We start from the raw sequence: 18,344 nt of genomic DNA on the forward strand, positions 1-18,344 counted from the left end.
ATATCGTCTTTCATATCAGTATGAATAAAAGGTCCAAAATGTACATGTATGTGTTTATTTGAACTAAACCTTATCTGTTTGCGTCTGTATATTTCTCCTATTCAATCATCTTTAACGGCCATTATCTCAAACATAGGTTGCGTTCCGAATCGCATACTCTTTCTTTTTTCTATTCTACATACTACATCCGACGATAAAAAGAATCTAGTTAGGATGCAGTAGGCATACTATTGGGACATACTTTTCTCTCTTATTTCATCATAACATTGCGCCTTGATCTTGCCTCTTGCTTTTATATCCGTCGCATCCCCGTTTGTTTTCATATGGAGGCTTCGTCGATGTTACGTCACTTCACGTGCGCACTGGATTGTGGGTCAGAATCGCCCAAATAGGATGCACTTTTCAACACTAACAATCTTGGCCGCATGAAGTAGGACATCCGGGTACTTCTAACCATCCTAAATCTGGCCACAAGAATCGGGACATCCTAAATCTTTTTTCTACATACTATATAGTAGAAAGTATGTGATTCGGAACGCAACCTTAGTTTTTTGCAAATATCTCGACTTCTAAAGCACTTACATCAACTTTACTTTCCATGATCATTCCTAGCACTATTCTGAAGGTTATTACAGAAGGATTTGTTTATATCTGGTTGAATGTCTGATTTATGATAGATTTTGTTCTTAAAAAAAAATAACAATTGTTTTAATGTAAGTACCGGTAATCAACTGGCAAAGTTTCATGATGATATCTAGAGGTTAAAAATTAAACCAAATTGAATCGTGACGGTGTCTCAACTTAAACAAATACATTGAAACACATGCAGTGAGTGTTTATTCTTCTTGTACACAGCTCACCAGATGCCCCAGGTTAAAAACATGAGTAATCATTTACCCAGAAAAGTATCAGAAGTATTCAGAAGCATGTGACTGTTAGCCCGGTCAAGCACAGTGACTGCCAGACCACAGCACCCAGTCAGCTGACTTACAGTGTGTGTGTGTGTGTGTGTCTGTGTGTGAGTTTGTGTGTGTGTGAGAGAGTGAGTGAGTGAGAGAGTGTGTCTGTGTTTGAGTGAGTGTGCGCGATTGAGTGAGTCTGTGTGTGTGAGTGAGTGTGTGAGAGTGTGGTGTGTGTGTGTGTGTGTCTGTCAGTGAGTTTGTGTGTGTGTGTGTGTGTGCGCGTGTGTGCACGCTTCTGTGACTGTGTGTGTGTGTAGATAAAATGATGAAATCCAGGCGGACTGCAGGCAGTGAAGCATAAAGGAGCGTTTATTGTACCCAGTACAGATTATCATGGACTCAGCAGTGTTAAGAAACACATTGTGAGGGGCGGGGACTCAAGCCTATACAAGTGCAGACAACCAACCAACCCATCTCATGATATAATGTGTGTCCTCACTCTAGCCTTTTTGCTGGAACTCTGGCCTTCACACAAACACACTCACATAAACACTCACATACACACACACTTTATCGCACACATACAGTCTCGTACACACACAAACATACACACGCACACACATATACTCACTCTCTCCCTCTCCATCTCACACACACACAAATGCATACACTGCCTCTCTTACCGTCTATCCCTCACACACACACTTTCACGCACACACACAGACAAACACACTCATAAACAGTTGTTCGTGGAAACACACACACACACACACACACACACACACACACACACACACACACACACACACACACAAACATCTTCTCAGCCATTCTCCAGCCCATATACAGAGAGGCCTCTTAAAGAAAACAGTCTGCAGTAGTAGCATTATTATTATAAGAGGGTTCGATATTGAGAGTTTTTTTTTTAAAAAGGTACATTTGTCTATTAGAGAGAGCCAGAACTATAATACAGCTTATACATTAAAATCAAAAAAACAAATGCAGCCTTATAGCAAAAATATATACTTTATATATACGTTTGTCGTTGCCCCACGTTTTCAGAAAACATAGATAAATGAAAACAAAAAAAAACAATGCAGAGAATATATCACAAATATCTTCTTTGTCCAAAAGACAGTAAAAGCGATATGTTAGTGGGCACAAAGTCTCGACTGGATTACACCATGCAAAGAAAGCCTGTCTGTTGAACCACTCGGTAAAATCGGCACAAAATGTGTCCAAAATGTCGTCCAAACAAAAATAAATGTCACCCCATTTTCTGTTGTTACTTTTGCATGCAAAACGTCCTGATTGCGCCTGCCATACTGGTGCATCAGAGGGACTAGCCAAGGAAACATGTAGGGGGCAGCCACACAGAAATACAACTAAAAGAAATACTGGGGAGCAATGGTTATGTTTATGTTACTATTTATCATACATAAGAAAAAAACTTCTTACATTTTTTTTATGAATGATTTTAACAGCGTCTTGGAGGGGGGAAAAAAATATGTACTTTGCGTTTTTTAATATGTATCCCTTTTGAAAATGGAGTAAGATAGGAGTGTTACGGTAACTAAGCATTTCTATAAAGTTGAGGACCCAGTTTTGATGGATAGATATGGGAGGAGTGTGTACTGTATATAGACTGTGGGTGTACAGTCGCTAAAAGGGAAGCGGATACAATCTCTTAACACGGGCAGAAGGATTTTTAAAGAACATGACATTAATACAAGGGAGCAGCCCGACCAACCAACTAGCCTGAAATACAGAAGACACCCCCAGAAACCTGAGAGTCCCGGGTCACTAAAAATGTCTCAATGCAAATGTAATTGAACAGCTGGCATATTTATTTAAACAGAAAAAAAAACAAATGTAGTAGTTCTATCTACAGAAAAAAATTTGTGAGTTGTGTGTGTGTGTTAACTTTTTGACAATCCGTTTTTTTTATGCAAATTAAAGCCCTTTCACGGATCAGATGCAGTAGTGGTGACATGAAAATGTTTGGAGCATAGGGGCAGGGCTTGGCGGGGAGGGGAGGGGAAGGGGCGACCCAAAAAAAGGCAACTATAGAATAGTGCTGCATTTAGAATACCTCATTAGATTTTTTTAATATATATTTTTTTACTGTTTATAAGATTTTTTTTTAACGAAAAAAGCGAAAAGATTGTCACAAAAAATCAGAATGTAACAACTCTTGCAGTCTTGTACAAAGAGAAGAGTGGGCGTGTCTTATCAGTTCATTTTAAACTTGGCGTCGTCACATGGCTTCACTTTTGTTTTGGTCTCCACAGCAACAACAACAACAGTAGCCCCTTGACAACCGTACTTTAGGGAAGCTTTGTAAAAGTAGGCGGAGCTACTGTGTCCAGTTCAACGTCACTGGTTTTCAAAACCATTTCTCTTCTTCTCTCTCATATTCGATGTTGCAGCAGAAGAGGCAGGCGATTTCTTTAACCCTCGTTCATTCTTAGCTTAGCTTTAGCTTTCTCAGAGTCTTTGAAGGGGTTTTCCAGTGAGCCAAAAAAGATGGAAACCATTTTGGAGCATAGCGCGTGGATTCGTTTCCGTCCTAGCATATATCTCAGCACGTTTTCCAGCTCTCGGCATTTCATTTTAAAAAGGAGTGGGTGTGCGTCAAGAGACTTTTTAGGAGTGTTTTTTTCGTTGCGTTTACATGTGATGTAGTCGGTAGCTTGCGATTGCTAGTAGCCATAGCCGTCCGGGAAGGGCAAGCCAGTCACGCATTGCTCCCCGTTGTCCAGCAGGTAAGGGGCAGCGTCTTCGTAGTGAGTGAGGGGCACTGTGTCTTCGTCCAGGCCGGGGAGACTGTCGGGGTCCACCTTCAGGTTGGGACGCTGGTTGTCAGGGAAAGCCATGGAGAACAGAGCCTCGGGATCGCACACAAACTTGTACACGTACCTCTCACCGGCAACCTGAAGATGAGACAGAAATGAGATATATGTTAATCTATTGTTTGGGGAAGGTTTTACAGTTTTTATATACACATTTTATTACTTTTCGCATTTGATTTATTATACTATATTTGCTTAGGCCTTATATGTTTTAGCTTGGTTGTATTACTGGACATAGGTTTTGTTTTATTTTCATTGTTTAGCACTTTAGAACAGTGTTAAGAAAAGAAAGGTGCTATCGAATTTCTTAAATGTAATTATTTAACTCAGACATGAACCCTCATGGCATGATATAGTAGCCCGATTCCAGGACATTAAATTGACTGATCCACTATATATTTTTATACAATTTCAGATTTCAGATTAAAGTGCCTCAGGGGAACTTTCAGTTTTTTATGTCATCAAAGCATTTCCCATGGTTGTAATCAGATATATTCACTGTTTAAACCCCCCATGTAGCACCAATGGTAAGAGAGTGTCCATAGAGAAAATGAAAAGTGGAACGTGCCTTTACCTTCTGCATGATGCCCTTCTCGTAGTAGTAGCGCAGAGAGCGGCTCAGCTTGTCATAGTTCATGGCCGGGCGATTCTTCTGCATGCCCCATCGCCGAGCAACCTGAGACACAAAAGGAAATGTATTAGCCAAGTGCAATATGTGGAGAATGTTGCTTCAAAATCAGTGAAAATCTTCTTTTGCTCCACTACCTGTCTGTACCCTTTTTATTTTTTTACATACCAGTTTACAAAGCCTAGGATGTAATTTAACACCAGATTTTCATTGAATGTGTTCTCCAGAATCGCTGACTCCACCTTTAATCCTACATACACGGTTGACCCCTTTTTTCTTTTTTGTATTATTTTATGTTGTGTCTATTTTATCTGTGCATGGGGAACACGTCCTTGGGTGACTTGAAAGACATTCACAAGTAAAATGTATCATTCTAAAATCAACACTATAATAGATTGCAAACTCGTATTTTTCCAATAGATATGAACACAACAGCTCATAATAGCAGGAATACAAACAAACATGGCGGTGTGTACTGACCTCCTCTGGCTCAATGAGTTTGAACTCCATTCCCCGTCCGGTCCAGGCGATGAAGTGTCCGTTAGCCGGGTCGTCGAGGAGCGTAACCAGGAACTGCCAGAGCTGCAGGGAGCCGCGGCGCTGGTAGGGGGGGCCGTCACGGTACACTGACGGCTCCTGCTTCACTTTACCTGAGAGGGGGGGAGGAGAAAAATGGATAAAGAAAATTAGTAAAGATGAATTTTTTGTCTTTGATAACAACATTTTCCTTTTGATTGAGAATATAAGTTAGGTTAAGTTTGGTTTGATTGCTTGGATACACAACATTACATACATAACATACAAAGTAAAAAAACAAAAAAGGGTTCATCTTAATTGATACATTATCATTGTTTATACTCCATAAAAGGCGAGATGGAATAATTATCTCAAATTCAAAACAGACTGAAAAATCTCTTGAGTGAGAAAACAAGCCAAAGCTGGCACAATAGAAGAATACTATAGTTATAGCCTATCATTTACCAATTTAAAATAAAATAGAGATCTGTCTCATAGGAGAGAGAGAGTGTAGAGGCAAATCAAAAGTGTCAGTTGGTGCTGAACTCGCCATGGTTACAGTGTGGTGAGACATTCCGTCCAGATGGTAACTGGGATTTGGACTCATTTTGTACCATGAGAAAAAGACTTGGCTACAGGAAAATTCCCACACTCTTTTGGGCTTAGAACATCGAGTACTTTTTGAACTGAGGGCTGTCTCTTGACTAGGAATTTACAGTACATGGTTAAATCTGATCATTCATTGTCTTACCTCTACCTACAGTGGAAATTTTTAATTTTTTTTTGCTTATATGCAACATTGGCTTCAAGTTTAGAACATCTAGTGCTTTTTGAACTAGGTTTGTCTCTGACTAGGTTTATTCATTTACAGTTAATAGCTAAATCTGATTGGTCATATAATTGAAGTCTTACCTATAGTCAAATCTTTTGATTTTATGCATTTACTATTACTATAATTGTTTTTCTTATTGATCTATATTCAAATTTTTTGGGCATTTATTCATTCTCACCTTCTAGTCTCTCAGGGACCACACAGGTGTCGTCAAAGTACATCTGAGTTTCTCTGTCAAAGGAGAAGCCTGAAATGGAAAAAAAGAAAGAAAGAAAAGCAACGTTAATTCAGATGTAAAAGATTATATATATTGCTCCTACAATAAAGTATAGATAAAAAGGGAGCAGTTACAAAAATGTGTATTGTAGGTTCAATTATAGTTTTATAGCTATTTAGAAGAAAAAAACTGAGTCAGCCAAAATCGGCATCGGCAAGTTACAGATACAAAAAAAATAAAAAAAATAAGATAAATAAAAAAGGCATTCAAAAACAACCAAGCAAACTGCAATCGGTGCATCTTCATTAACTTTTTTACTGCTAGATTATTCTTTACTTTAACTAACCGCAGCAGATCGAGATAGGAGCGTGGGAAAGGGTCTTTTGTTCCAGCTCGGAGGGGCCAGAGACCAAGTTCAACACAGACGTCCAAAGTGCAAAGCAAAGCGATATAACCCGGGCAGCGTCCCAAGAGAGGACGCCTGTATTGTGTGGAGCGTCTGCCAGCTGCTGATGCAAGATATGCTCAGTGTGTGTGTGTGTGTGTGTGTGTGTGTCAGTATGTGTCAGTATGTGTGTGTGTGTGTGTGTGTGTGTGTGTGTGTGTGTGTGTGTGTGGGGCCGCGACACTGGACTCATTGATAGATTCACTTCCCCTTGGGCTGAGATTTCAATGCCACTGACCGCTATTGTAACACCCAGCTATCTATCTATCTATCTATCTATCTATCTATCTATCTATCTATCCATCCGACCCCTCTCCAAGTATTTTTTTTTCTTTTAAAAGTGAAATTAAAAAAAACTTAAGAATTTGCGAGGAAGTTCAAAACTGTGCCTGTGAAATTCAATACTCTTAAGGCCTTATTTTAAGATTAAGTTCAATACTTGTGTAATGCATTCGATACCCAGCAGGCTACCGTTTTAGCAGCTCCATAAGTCCCCAGGTTTAGTGACACCAATTGAAATAAATCAGGGATAAAAAGCAGATAATAAAGTGAACTTACTTTCATGGTTATTTTGGTAGAAGCTCCCCGCTCTCCCGAACGTTGACTGACAGTTAGGCACTTCTGTAAACAAAAGAAGATAGATAGATAGATAGAGGGGTTTTAATTTTAGACCAGAGCGATATACCAACACGGTCATATCACATATGTAATGCATCAAAAATCCACCTCACAGCTGACGGATATATGTGGATCCCGGCCAATGTGTATAACGACACATAAGCTCTGATACTTATCCAGCTCATGCTATATAAGAAGTGTGATGGACATATACAGTGTGGGGCTTTAAAGGATAAAACGCATTGGTGCTATACGCTAGTCTGGCCAATGAATGATAAGTTTATTTGTATGGAGTCTCAGGGGATAAAAAAAAGCATCAAATCTGAATCAATAAATTATGGTCTCAAATCGAAACACTAGCCTCTAGAAAGAAATTGTAAAATAACTCCATGCATTTGAAGCTACAACAGCTGGGCTAATAAAAAATGGCACACACACACACAGTCACACATACAGAGTCACACACACACACACACACATCAGAATGGAGTACAGCACAGCACACAGTGGCCATTGCATGTCCACCAAGCCCATAAAATAAGATTAGCACCATGGCTGCTGTTTTAAATCTCAATGACAATCAAGTTACACCAGAGCCCCCCCGCCCCGAGGGGTCAAGGCCTGTCTTCCGCTGGCAGAGTGTCTGCGCTGTGTTGCAAGCATCTCCACACACACACACACACACACACACACACACACACACACACACACACACACACACACACACACACACACACACACACACACACACACACACACACACACACACACACACACACACACACACACACACACACACACACACACACACACACACACACACACACACACAGACAGAGAGAGAGAGAGAGAGAGAGAGCCATTATTCTGTTTCCTGTCGACTGATAAGACCTAGAGATCAATCTTGAGCAAGTGTTTCCTCAAGTCTCCGTCTCCTCTTGTCTTCACTCTATGTGTGTTTCCGTGCCAGTAGAGAAAACTATAGGGTTGGGAAGTGTCCAATTTTTGATCCCTTTTTACCTTCCCCAAATTCTACCCCGGTACACGGTATTACAGTTGGTTGATTATACCTATTTCTACTGCAACTGTAGCCTATTTGTTTCAGTTTCCACACACACACACACACACACACGGTTTGGTCATTGTCTGTAAAGCCATGCACCCACGCAGGGTTAACAATATGTTCCACGACGGTATGACAAACATGCACTTCCTGGATCCATGTAAGGACGTTCTGACGTGGGTATTTAAAAGGCCATAAGGGGCTAAGAGGATTTGTCATTACATCAGTGACCAGGCCAGCCGGTGCCCCCCCCCCCCCCCCCCCCCCCCCCCCGCCCCACCCCACCAGGCAGAAAAGGAGTGAGAGTATGTTTACCAGTGAGCGAGAGAAAAGATTAAAACTATTTTTTTTTTCGTAGAGTTTCAGAGTACGGGGAGAACAGCTGTGTGTGTGTGTGTGGGCGTAGGGATCAAACAATGCTGACGTGCGCTGGCCCTGTTTACTTAATGCCATGTGAGTAAACACATGGCACAAGGCCTTTTTTTTCGAAGAGGACTGGAACACATTTGGTCCCTTTGAGTTTCCGGTCAAATTTATATCCGGTTTCAAGATATGAAAATGTCAAGTTTTCAAAACTACCATTATTTGATATATATATATTTATTGTTTAAGATATAAGCCCTCCCTAAAATAATGTTACCATAAAGGTTTATTTTGGGTACGGTCAGCATGGTCTATATGTTGTTGAAAAAATAAAAAGATTGTTTTAAGCCAAAAAAATATTGTTGTTTATTTTTACCAAGACATTTCAAAATAACACATTTGAGAGCTGTAAGTGCAATACAGTGATATATTGGAGTTGTGGTATTTTTTGCGTAAGGTTATCATGCTATTAGAATATCATACGGGCCCCATGCCTGCTGTAAAAACAAGTTGTGAATTGTCCAGTCTTGCTGAGTCTTGGGTCACTACTAAGTCCTATGACGGCATTGGCCCAGATTGATTCCAGGTACTTGGTAGGCTCAAGTGAAGACATTCTCTCCACCTGGCTGGATCTGGCTGGATGACCTAGTTCCTTTTTGCCCTTGGAGGCTTAAGGCTTCGGCTAAAAGACCCACTTTTACTTTACTGTTGTCACTCCAGAGGAATGACGCAGATTAAGCTGTGTGTGTGTGTGTGTGTGTGTGTGTGTGTGTGTGTGTGTGTGTGTGTGTGTGTGTGCCTCTGATGCATGCTAAAACTCACATACATGTGTCAGGGCCAAGTGCAAACATGGCAAGGGAACATTCCTCACCTTCTACTCGCTCTACTCTAAGACCCTTAAACTGAATAAAGTCATCTACAGACAGACAGACAGACAGACAGACAGACAGACAGACAGACAGACAGACAGACAGACAGACAGACAGACGCATATCTTACAACTCAGATATGCAGGAAATCTTGAGTTGTAACAGACTCTTCTAAACTTATCCTACAAACACACATCCATCTCTAGCCCCCTTCTACTCACCAGAATCGAAGCAGAAGTCGCGGGGCTCTTGCTTGATGGCCATTGGATGGAAGCCGGCCTGACGCGGCGGGCCCTGGGGCTGGACAGGGGGGCCCATGGTTGGGACGCCCTGCTCCGTGTAGCGCGGGTCGATCAGCTCCTGTTTGAAGCCCTGGGGAGGGACCGCTACCAGGGGCTCCGACATCTGGCGGTGGTAGGGGGGCCGGCTGTCACGTTGCAGACTGTTGTTGCTGCTGTTGTTGTTGTTGTTTGGAGGCTGGGGCATGAACTGCTGCTGGCGCCCTTGACTCTCTGATGGGGGGAAAGGTAAACATGGCTCTGACATCTGCCTTTGGAACCTGGAGATGAAGAGAAAAAAACAATGTGGTTAGGTGTTTTAAAAGGAAACGCTACTCAAAAAGATGCTAAAATAAGCTCACGAGGACATTTAAGTGACTACGACTTGAAGAACTTTTAGTTTTGGTTGGGTCTAGTGCCCGCTTTGGACAAAGGTGGTAGTTTTTTTTATCGTTTTGACTGAGTTGGCGGGGATTCAGACCCGAGAAGGCATTAATAACAACTATATAAAAATAGCATTATTTTCACTGATGGCGTTATTTGCTGTTACAGGTCATTTCTAATCACCAGAGAAAAAATGTGACCGTTTCATAAAATTGTAGTAATAATAATTGTAAGTTCCTTCTAGTCTATTTAAATAAACTTGGTAGTAGTGTTTACCTGTGCTCCTGTGTGAAGTTGTTGGCATCCTGGTTGAGGGGAGCACAGGGCACAGCGAAGGGCGGGCTGTGGCTGTGGACTGGGAGCTGCTGCTGCTGGTTGGGGGATCCTACGCTGGCTGTGATTGGCTGCTGTAAGTGCACCTGACGCGGCGCTGCGTTCCTATTGGCTACATGAGGGTGAGGGGGCGGGCTCTGCTCACTCAGCGGGTGCGTTCGCGCGGTGCTGCTGCCGGGGCCGCAGGGAGAGACGGGCGTGGAGGGAGGAGTTAATGGCTTGAACCCTGGACTGGGCTTCCTGTCACAGGCACTGGGGATGAAGAGAGAAGGGGCAGAAATGGTCAGAAACAAATCTTAAAAGGAATACTTAACCCAAACGGAACCGGCGTCTATCATTATAAAAATCGCTATTATAAAATAATCAATGAGGTTTTTCTTCCCTCAGTCTTCCCTTGGCCCAACTTTCCTGTTAATCCTAAACACATGTATACTACATAGGAGTATCTAGAGATCTAGTAGGGCTGTGCTAAAAAAATATTGTTGAAATTGAATTAAAGTTTTGGAATTCAATTGCTTTAACTTAATTTTTTTCTGCAGAATGATCAATATAATGTGATGCATCAAGACTACCCATAACGTACACAGCAACTTTGTATTTGAGCTCTGGTTTTACATCGTCAGTGAACTTTGTGTAAAATAACAATATATTAATGTGCATCGTATCGCTATAAAATATATCGCTGCCCATATATCGTGATTCATATCATATTGTGAAGTCCTTATGTACAGTAAATTCAATATTCTTATTTTTGATGTGTAACCCTATGAAGACTACATGTGGTTACAACCAATGTGGGTCCTAACCATCAACAGAATACCCAGCCCTGCTTATCTAGTGTCTGCTGTCCTGTTCTGTTCTGTTCTAACTAAACGTGATTAGGCTCCACAGTGCACAGACATACCTGTAGCTGTAAAGGCACTTCTCTCCGTAGGGCATGGGACTCCGGTCCTGGCGACAGGGGGAAAGCTCTTTGGAGGGAGTCAGCTCACGTTTGATCTTGGCCGGTGGCGGGCCATGGAACATCACTACAGAGACAATACACAGAGACACACAGCATTAGATCAACTCACAAGATAGACCAGCTAATTGAAAAACCATAAAAACACAAGTGCAGCAGCGGTTATCTTAAATCACATTTGGGAGCTGGATGGATAAAATGGATGTATGGACAATGTCTCTCTGTGTGTATATTCCCCGGACTGTCAAAACCACTTAGAAGTCATTTATCATTCAGCCCTAATGACGGCTTGGAAAACAACAATCTGTCCACCACCACCGCTAGCTAGGTAGCATGATGACACAAACTGCAACACACACACACACAATCTCACTCACACACACTCACACAATAAGCTATCAAACTTCTCATCTCGATTCCCATTAGGGCTGGGCCAATATACCCAATACCCGTGAATCAGTGTGGCTGTAATCTAATGGGCGATGAATGATTTTATTCTCCCGTGCTGCTGTAACCATTAGACACCATATAGCTGCAGCAGCCTTCTCTGTCTCTCTCCCTCTCTCTCTCTGTGTGTATCTCGGCTGGCGTATCCGGGGGCGCCACATAATAGCCCAAGAGAAACTAGATCCCCGGGCGGGAACAGGGGAGCGCCAGCCAAATACAATCACCCCTGGGTGCTGATGGGCCCGGGCTGAGCTAACAACAGGCACGTGAGCTGCTAGTGTGCAACCTAATGGAACCAGTGAGATGATTTCGCATACAGGGGGGAAAGTAAATAATGGTAAAGTAGATTGATTATAAAGTGTCTTTTTCTACTTTGGAGCGGTGTGCAAAAATCGGACAGTGCTCCCCCCACTATAGACAAGAGTTACAGTATTAGGGAGAAGTGAACTCTGTGTAATTAAACTAAGTAGTTAAAGACCTACTTCACTGGTGGGAATATGAAGGTGTATTGACCTCTGAGATCCTATGTAGTATAAATGTGCAAACATTTTAGAAATCGGTTCATCCTAGCCTGAGAAAAGGCAGAACGAGTGATTTATGGTTGGTTCCGTATGGGTGAAGTATTCCTTTAAAACAACATTTGGCAGTAGCTTGCTGGTAGTTGAAATACAGTCATATTTGCATAGTGATTTGAGTAGTTCAATTACTTTTTGTTGCACATTTTTTTGCACTTCTGAAAATACAAACATTTTGGTCAATATAAAAAGGCATTGGTAGATTGCAGAGCTATTCTTTTAAATAATTAACAAAGCCAACACTGCAGACATAGTTAAGGAGTGGGTCAGTGAAACGGTGTATAATCCAAGTGATTTTCTACTGACTCAAACTCTTAGCAAAAAAAAAAAATCTTGTGTTGGTGAATAGGCAACTTGTGAGAGAGAAGGGCTCTGCAGCCTAGCAACAGAGGCAAGTACTGCCAAACTCACTTCTCCGTTCCTCACACACACTCGCAAACACACAAACACACAAACACACAAACACACACACACACACACACACACACACACACACACACACACACACACACACACACACACACACACACACACACACACACACACACACACACACACACACACACACACACACACACACACACACACACACACACACACACACACACACACACACACACACACACACACACACACACACTTCTCAGTACAAGGTCAAGGACTACACCACAGAGCCTCTTTGCAGTGAGTGAGCTGACTACATACAGTATGAACCAACAAATTCACACAACCTTGAATGGAGCCTTCTCTCTATATGAAAGTACATACGGTGCATTTATATACCATCTATGGGTGCATGTCAATCCTTCAACCGCAATAATACGTTGCATCACTGGAAGCTAGTGGTCAGTTTGCACATGATTATTTCCCAAGATTTAAAAATGCAGCCCTGACAAAGACAACCACACCCAGTCTCCACCATCCTACGCATCAGACCAAAACATAAACTCAGAAAGACAGTAGTGTGTGTGTGTGTGTGTGTGTGTGTGTGTGTGTGTGTGTGTGTGTGTGTGTGTGGAGGGAGGAGGGGGGGTTATAAAACGCTCCATTGGGCATAATTCAAACAATCCCCTCTCGTCTGGAGCCCGAAGGCAATGTACAGACAGCCTTACAGAGCAGTTTGAAAAGAAGACAGATAGTTTTTTTTAAGGATATTCGAGTTCTGGTAGAGATTGTAACAGGCATTTCACTCTAACTTGAAGCTGCCACCCCCACCCCCTCTCCACACACACATACACACACACACACACACACACAACCTCCTATCCACTGGAATCTAGCCCAGTTCAGCAGCAGGGCCCGAGTGCGGGAACGTGTGAAATCAGATTAGTAGCTTTGGCTCATGTGATGCCCCGTGCCAATGGGCTGATTTAACTCAAAATGGAGGCAGAGCAGAGGAAGGGGCAGAGCTTTCCCAGAGCGATGTGTGTTTTTAAAAAGATAATTGTTTTCTTTCCACTAGGCAGGAGAAAGATGTTTTGATAAAATAAGGGGTTGACCTGCACATCGGGTCAGGGACTAAAAATTAATAGGAGATTTTTTTTTCCTCTAAGAGTCATTTGAAGTGAAAATGTGTAGAGAAAAAATTCTGATGCAGCGCTGCTAGAATATTATTTATATACTGAAGTGCTAATGCTATTGGTTGTCTTGCCAAATTTTAATTGAATGTCCCTAGCAAAATCCGGCAACAACCAGGCTGGACTAAAAAAAACATCCTAATCATAACAAGGTGTTGACTGATAAAGAGCTACAGAATCTGTCACGATAATCTTAAAAAAACTAAATGTTTTAGTGTACTCACAGCTATCCGACTGGAAATCTGGGACAAATTGTTCGTCATCAGGCACCTGGGCTGTGAAGATAAGAGGAGAGAGTCCTACGTGTGAGAAAAAAATATATATTATAGAGACATATCCTCTTTTGACAATATCTATAATTAACAACCTCACACTGACAACTTGAACATGTGTCCAGAGAGGTGATATAAAGGATAGGAAAATAACCTGGTTTTCAGAAAGAAATCGGAAAAAAGTAAAAAAATGCGACTTCAATAAAGCAACTTTTAGGCAGGACAAAGGGGGGGGGGGGGTGTGTCAGCAGTTTTCCATGCACAGGACTTTGGTCTTCTTGCTCTAATTGAGAACACAAAAACAGCAAGACTACACATTCTGTTCAAGTTAATCTTTAATCCCTAAAACTTGCCCAATTCCATCCTGTTGCCCCCTTTTTAGAAAGAAGGGACTAAGAGATGAGAAGTGTAACCTCTTAGAAAAATACACTGTTTGTTACAAGTAAAATAGAATGTTTTGAAAATGTAAATAATTATGATACATTGCTGATTTAAAATAGATGAAGGAAAGAGATAGGGCAGTAGAAAAACTTGGCAAAAGTTTTCTGTTATTATTAAAATTCAATTCACTAAGCTTTATTGGCAGGACTATTGTAGACAACAGTATTCTAAAATAAATATACAACTCACCTTCTGCAATCCAGATCTCTTGCAGTTGACTGAGGTCTTGGAAAAGGTCTGTAAAAAAAAACAAAAAAAAAACAAGAAGAGAAAGGTGAATATTCAGATTCATTTTATTAAGATAACTTCTTGAGGAGGAAACTATCTCGTTTTCCTTGCAAACAAAAAATACAATGAAAACATATTTTTAACATACAAAAATAAAAAAAATATAATAAAAGAATTAAAATAAACATAACACACACACATAATAAGTGCTTGAATGAGTAAAATGTTTTCACCGAATGTAACTCTAGATCCAACAAAGTAATTGCATGGATAGGTGGCGGTGCACTATGTTGTTTAGGAGGCATCTAATCTACTAAACGTATGTTTATTTCACATCCTTAATTGTTACCTTCTGTGTCCTGGGCCAGTTCCGTGTCCACAAATTTCCTTTTCCGGTCGTTCAGTGGCCTGGCGTGAGAAGCTTCCTCCAAGTGAGACTTATGCTGTTAGAAAAAAAATTATAGGAAAAAAGATAGGAGAAAAAAAAAAAAACGTTAGACCATCCATCTATAATAAATGTCACTTTCCATCCAATAATAGACAATGCAGATGCTATGTAAAGTGTAAAGTATAAAGGATCTATGGTGACCACAAGGAGGTGCATCCACCCATAATGTATTGTCATTGAGGATGTGATGCGTTTTGAAGTTGGCACGCGTCCAGTACTTACGCTGGGTGGGACCATAAAAGGGACTTGCTGGTCATAGAATCCGTCCATGTTATCTTGGTGACAGGGGGGAGGAGGGAGGGAGGGGGGGGTCTGATATTTGGGGGGGAGGGAGGGGGGAGGTGCTCGCTTTTTTAAAGGGACAGCGCCTTCTCTCACCTCGGGGGTCACTGCAAAAAAAGACAAGGTTGGAAATGGGAGGGGTCAAAAAAAGTGATCGGATAATAATATGCATTTGAGCTAGAAATATGAAGTATCCTCTATTGCAATAAATTGTATAGTTTTCGTTATACAAGTGGACAAAATACCTAGTTAGAACATCCTTACTTTTTTATCCAATTCATTCCAACCCAACTTTATTTATAAAGCACATTTAAAAAACAACAGTTGAGCCCAAGTGCTACACAGCCAAAAAGCCAAACAAAGTCACAATATATAATAACATATGCAAAATACTATATAAAAATGTAAAATTAAATGTTGTATGCAAAATAAACTTAGAAATGTGAGTTTTCTGGTAACTTATTCAAGTGTTACTGTGTGCTATAGGCTTGGTTATATAGCATTATACTCATGTAGGAACATTGCTGGTTCTAAAGCATTATATTGTGATGCAGCAGCCAGGGCCACCATCTCCTTCCAGCGCTTTTATTTAACCAACAAACAACTCTTTGAGCCGAGCAAAGCAAGAGCCGCGCCGAGGGAGAGGAAGCAAGGCAGCACAATGTACACACACACACACACACACACACACACACACACACACACACACACACACCTCATTATGGAACAACACCTCGTAATGCAGTTATATAAGCCCAGGCTCGTTGGCTAGCACTCTGGCCAACTACTTTACACTATAATCATCTTGAGGAAAATGTGGCCATTCTCTGGTATGCAGAACAGTAAACTAAAGCTTCCAAAACAACATAGTAGGGGCTGCACGAATATGGCAAAAAATTATTATCGTGATTATTTTGTGATCGCGATTATCTAACTGAATAATTGCACTGATTTTGGAATGATTGTGCATTTAGTAACTTTTAAACTAATTGGAAATGCTTCTCGAGTCTTTTTTTAACATTAGATGTACTTAAATGTAAAAGCTATAACTTGACTTAAAAACTTTATAATGTAAAAGTTGATCATCTTATTTTTCACAATTGATGCCAGTCAAAATTGTACTGCTTTTGAAACTGCGATTAATTCAAAAATAATTGCACAGCCTTACAAGATAAAGAGGGAAAAAAAGACAATTCATCAAGCTTACTGGTGTCTCATAGCATAGGGGGCTTCGTGAACCTATTGTTGGGTTATAATACCATCCCAAACTCTCAATACTATAGATTAAGAACCAGTAAGAGCAAAACTATAATTAAAAACTTCCCTTAAAGACTACACATACAATAACAGCAAAGGCACTATTAAAGCATTGCCCTCTGTTCTCTCTCTCTCTCGCTCGCTCAACCCTGAGTAATATGAGTCACTCCAGTTAATGGATGACGAATACAGGATAGCTGCCGGGCAATAATTACAGACGTCGAGCAATATACCACTTAGGAACATTAGACAAAGCAATTGTATGCATGTCTTTCACGTGGAGCATATTTTCATACAGTGATTCAATCAAGAATAATAAGTCAACATTATAGGCTACAATTACAGTGGATTTACTCATAGCTAAAATATGAAAGGGGGTGACGAAACTTTGAATAGATGCAACAACTTAACTTATGACCTCATTAAGATACGTCATCTCATGGTTGCATTTTTTATTGTTATTGCAATATACGATAAACATCCTTAAAAGTCACAAATATACAGTGCAAAATGTTTTTTGATGCACCACAAACTAGATAAAAGTTTAGTCTACCCCATGCATATTCACACTAGCTTCACAACCACATACAATTAGCACAGTCAACTTGTTAAGTGCGTATTTGAGACCAACTTGAAACCATTTTTTTAAGAAAACTTTTGCGTTCAAGGCAAACTGAGGGGCCAACGTTTTGGGAGGAGGGGGGGGCTAAGATCACCCGACCCCCCCCCCCCCCCTACACTCCTCCCCCTCTCCCCGCCCTTCCCCCACCCATCTCTGCCTTGTTTTTCTCAATGAAGTGAAACTCGAGCCGTGTGGAAACAGAGGAAGCGAGAGAGAGAGAGAAAAAAGCCCGTCCATTCATAAAAAAAAAAAAAAAAATCACAAACAGCGAGTCCGCCTGACCGCGCTGATAAGCCAAAGCCAAATAACCAAGCACATAAACCACAGGCTAAAATACAACATAGGCTACGTCAGGCTTTTAACACGACACACGTCTTTCTTCATTTTCTGTTTTACTTGCATAGTAGCAGATAAAATGGTTGCCAAAGTAAATATCTTTCAATAAGATGGCGTTGCGCTGCCCGTTTGCAGTCTTGGAAAAAAAATATCTGGCAGAAAAACAAGGCTTCACATTGGAAAAGAGCAAGTTTTTTCTCGCATATAAATACTGCAGCTTACCGTGTTCGTGTGTGTATACGTCCTCTATGTCGAAATAAGTCAGTACAAAATATCCACAAATAAAGAAAACAACGTGTCGATAGTCGTAAAAGTAGTCTCTGCGCTCTGCTTTAAACTGATGCGTCTCCTTCGACTCACACAACTTGACTGAGCTTTTCGTTAATGGCCCGGTCGCTTTTCCCCAAGGGCTCGAGCGGGCAACACAGAGACGCACGCTGATTGGCTGCTGCGTTCTGTCAGTTAAGCCCACAGCCAATGGCGTCGCTTGGAATCATGAATTATGCATAACGTTCGATTCGACCAATCACCGCGAGGCAGGGTCCTATTTTTATGAATGGCTGGATTTCATTCACATTTTTTTCTCCCCGGCGATGCC

The 18,344-nt window shown here is 41.2% G+C and overlaps 1 protein-coding gene across 4 annotated transcripts; it reads right to left on the minus strand.

Moving 5' to 3' along the window:
* Positions 1-1,259: 1,259 nt before the first annotated feature.
* etv5a (ETS variant transcription factor 5a) lies at positions 1,260-18,096 on the minus strand. 4 transcript variants are annotated; one of them, XM_080038219.1, is made up of 13 exons: positions 17,969-18,096; positions 15,472-15,638; positions 15,151-15,244; positions 14,763-14,810; positions 14,085-14,135; positions 11,205-11,328; positions 10,244-10,552; positions 9,527-9,864; positions 6,951-7,013; positions 5,909-5,977; positions 4,863-5,032; positions 4,329-4,430; positions 1,260-3,835 (listed from the first exon to the last, which is right to left on the minus strand). In XM_080038219.1, the coding sequence occupies exons 2-13, from the start codon at positions 15,517-15,519 to the stop codon at positions 3,605-3,607; spliced, it is 1,647 nt and encodes a 548-aa protein (XP_079894345.1). In that variant the 5' UTR covers positions 15,520-15,638; positions 17,969-18,096; the 3' UTR covers positions 1,260-3,604. The 4 variants fall into 4 exon arrangements, with proteins under 4 accessions (XP_079894345.1, XP_079894344.1, XP_079894343.1 ...); XM_080038218.1 differs by having other exon boundaries at positions 4,323-4,430; XM_080038217.1 differs by having other exon boundaries at positions 14,085-14,159.
* Positions 18,097-18,344: the final 248 nt, after the last annotated feature.

Source organism: Ammodytes marinus (genome assembly GCF_949987685.1).
Source record: "Ammodytes marinus genome assembly, chromosome: 12".
In the NCBI taxonomy this organism is placed as follows: Eukaryota; Metazoa; Chordata; class Actinopteri; order Uranoscopiformes; family Ammodytidae; genus Ammodytes; species Ammodytes marinus.

What these genes read in the sequence shown, in the direction of transcription:
- etv5a (XM_080038216.1), bottom strand. Translation starts at nt 15,519, where the DNA reads ATGGACGGATTCTATGACCAGCAAGTCCCTTTTATGGTCCCACCCAGC. An exon ending in AAGTGCCTTTACAGCTACAG is followed by an intron (nt 10,553 to 11,204) that starts GTATGTCTGTGC and finishes CTTCATCCCCAG; the next exon opens with TGCCTGTGACAGGAAGCCCA. An exon ending in CGACTTCTGCTTCGATTCTG is followed by an intron (nt 7,014 to 9,526) that starts GTGAGTAGAAGG and finishes TTTTGTTTACAG; the next exon opens with AAGTGCCTAACTGTCAGTCA.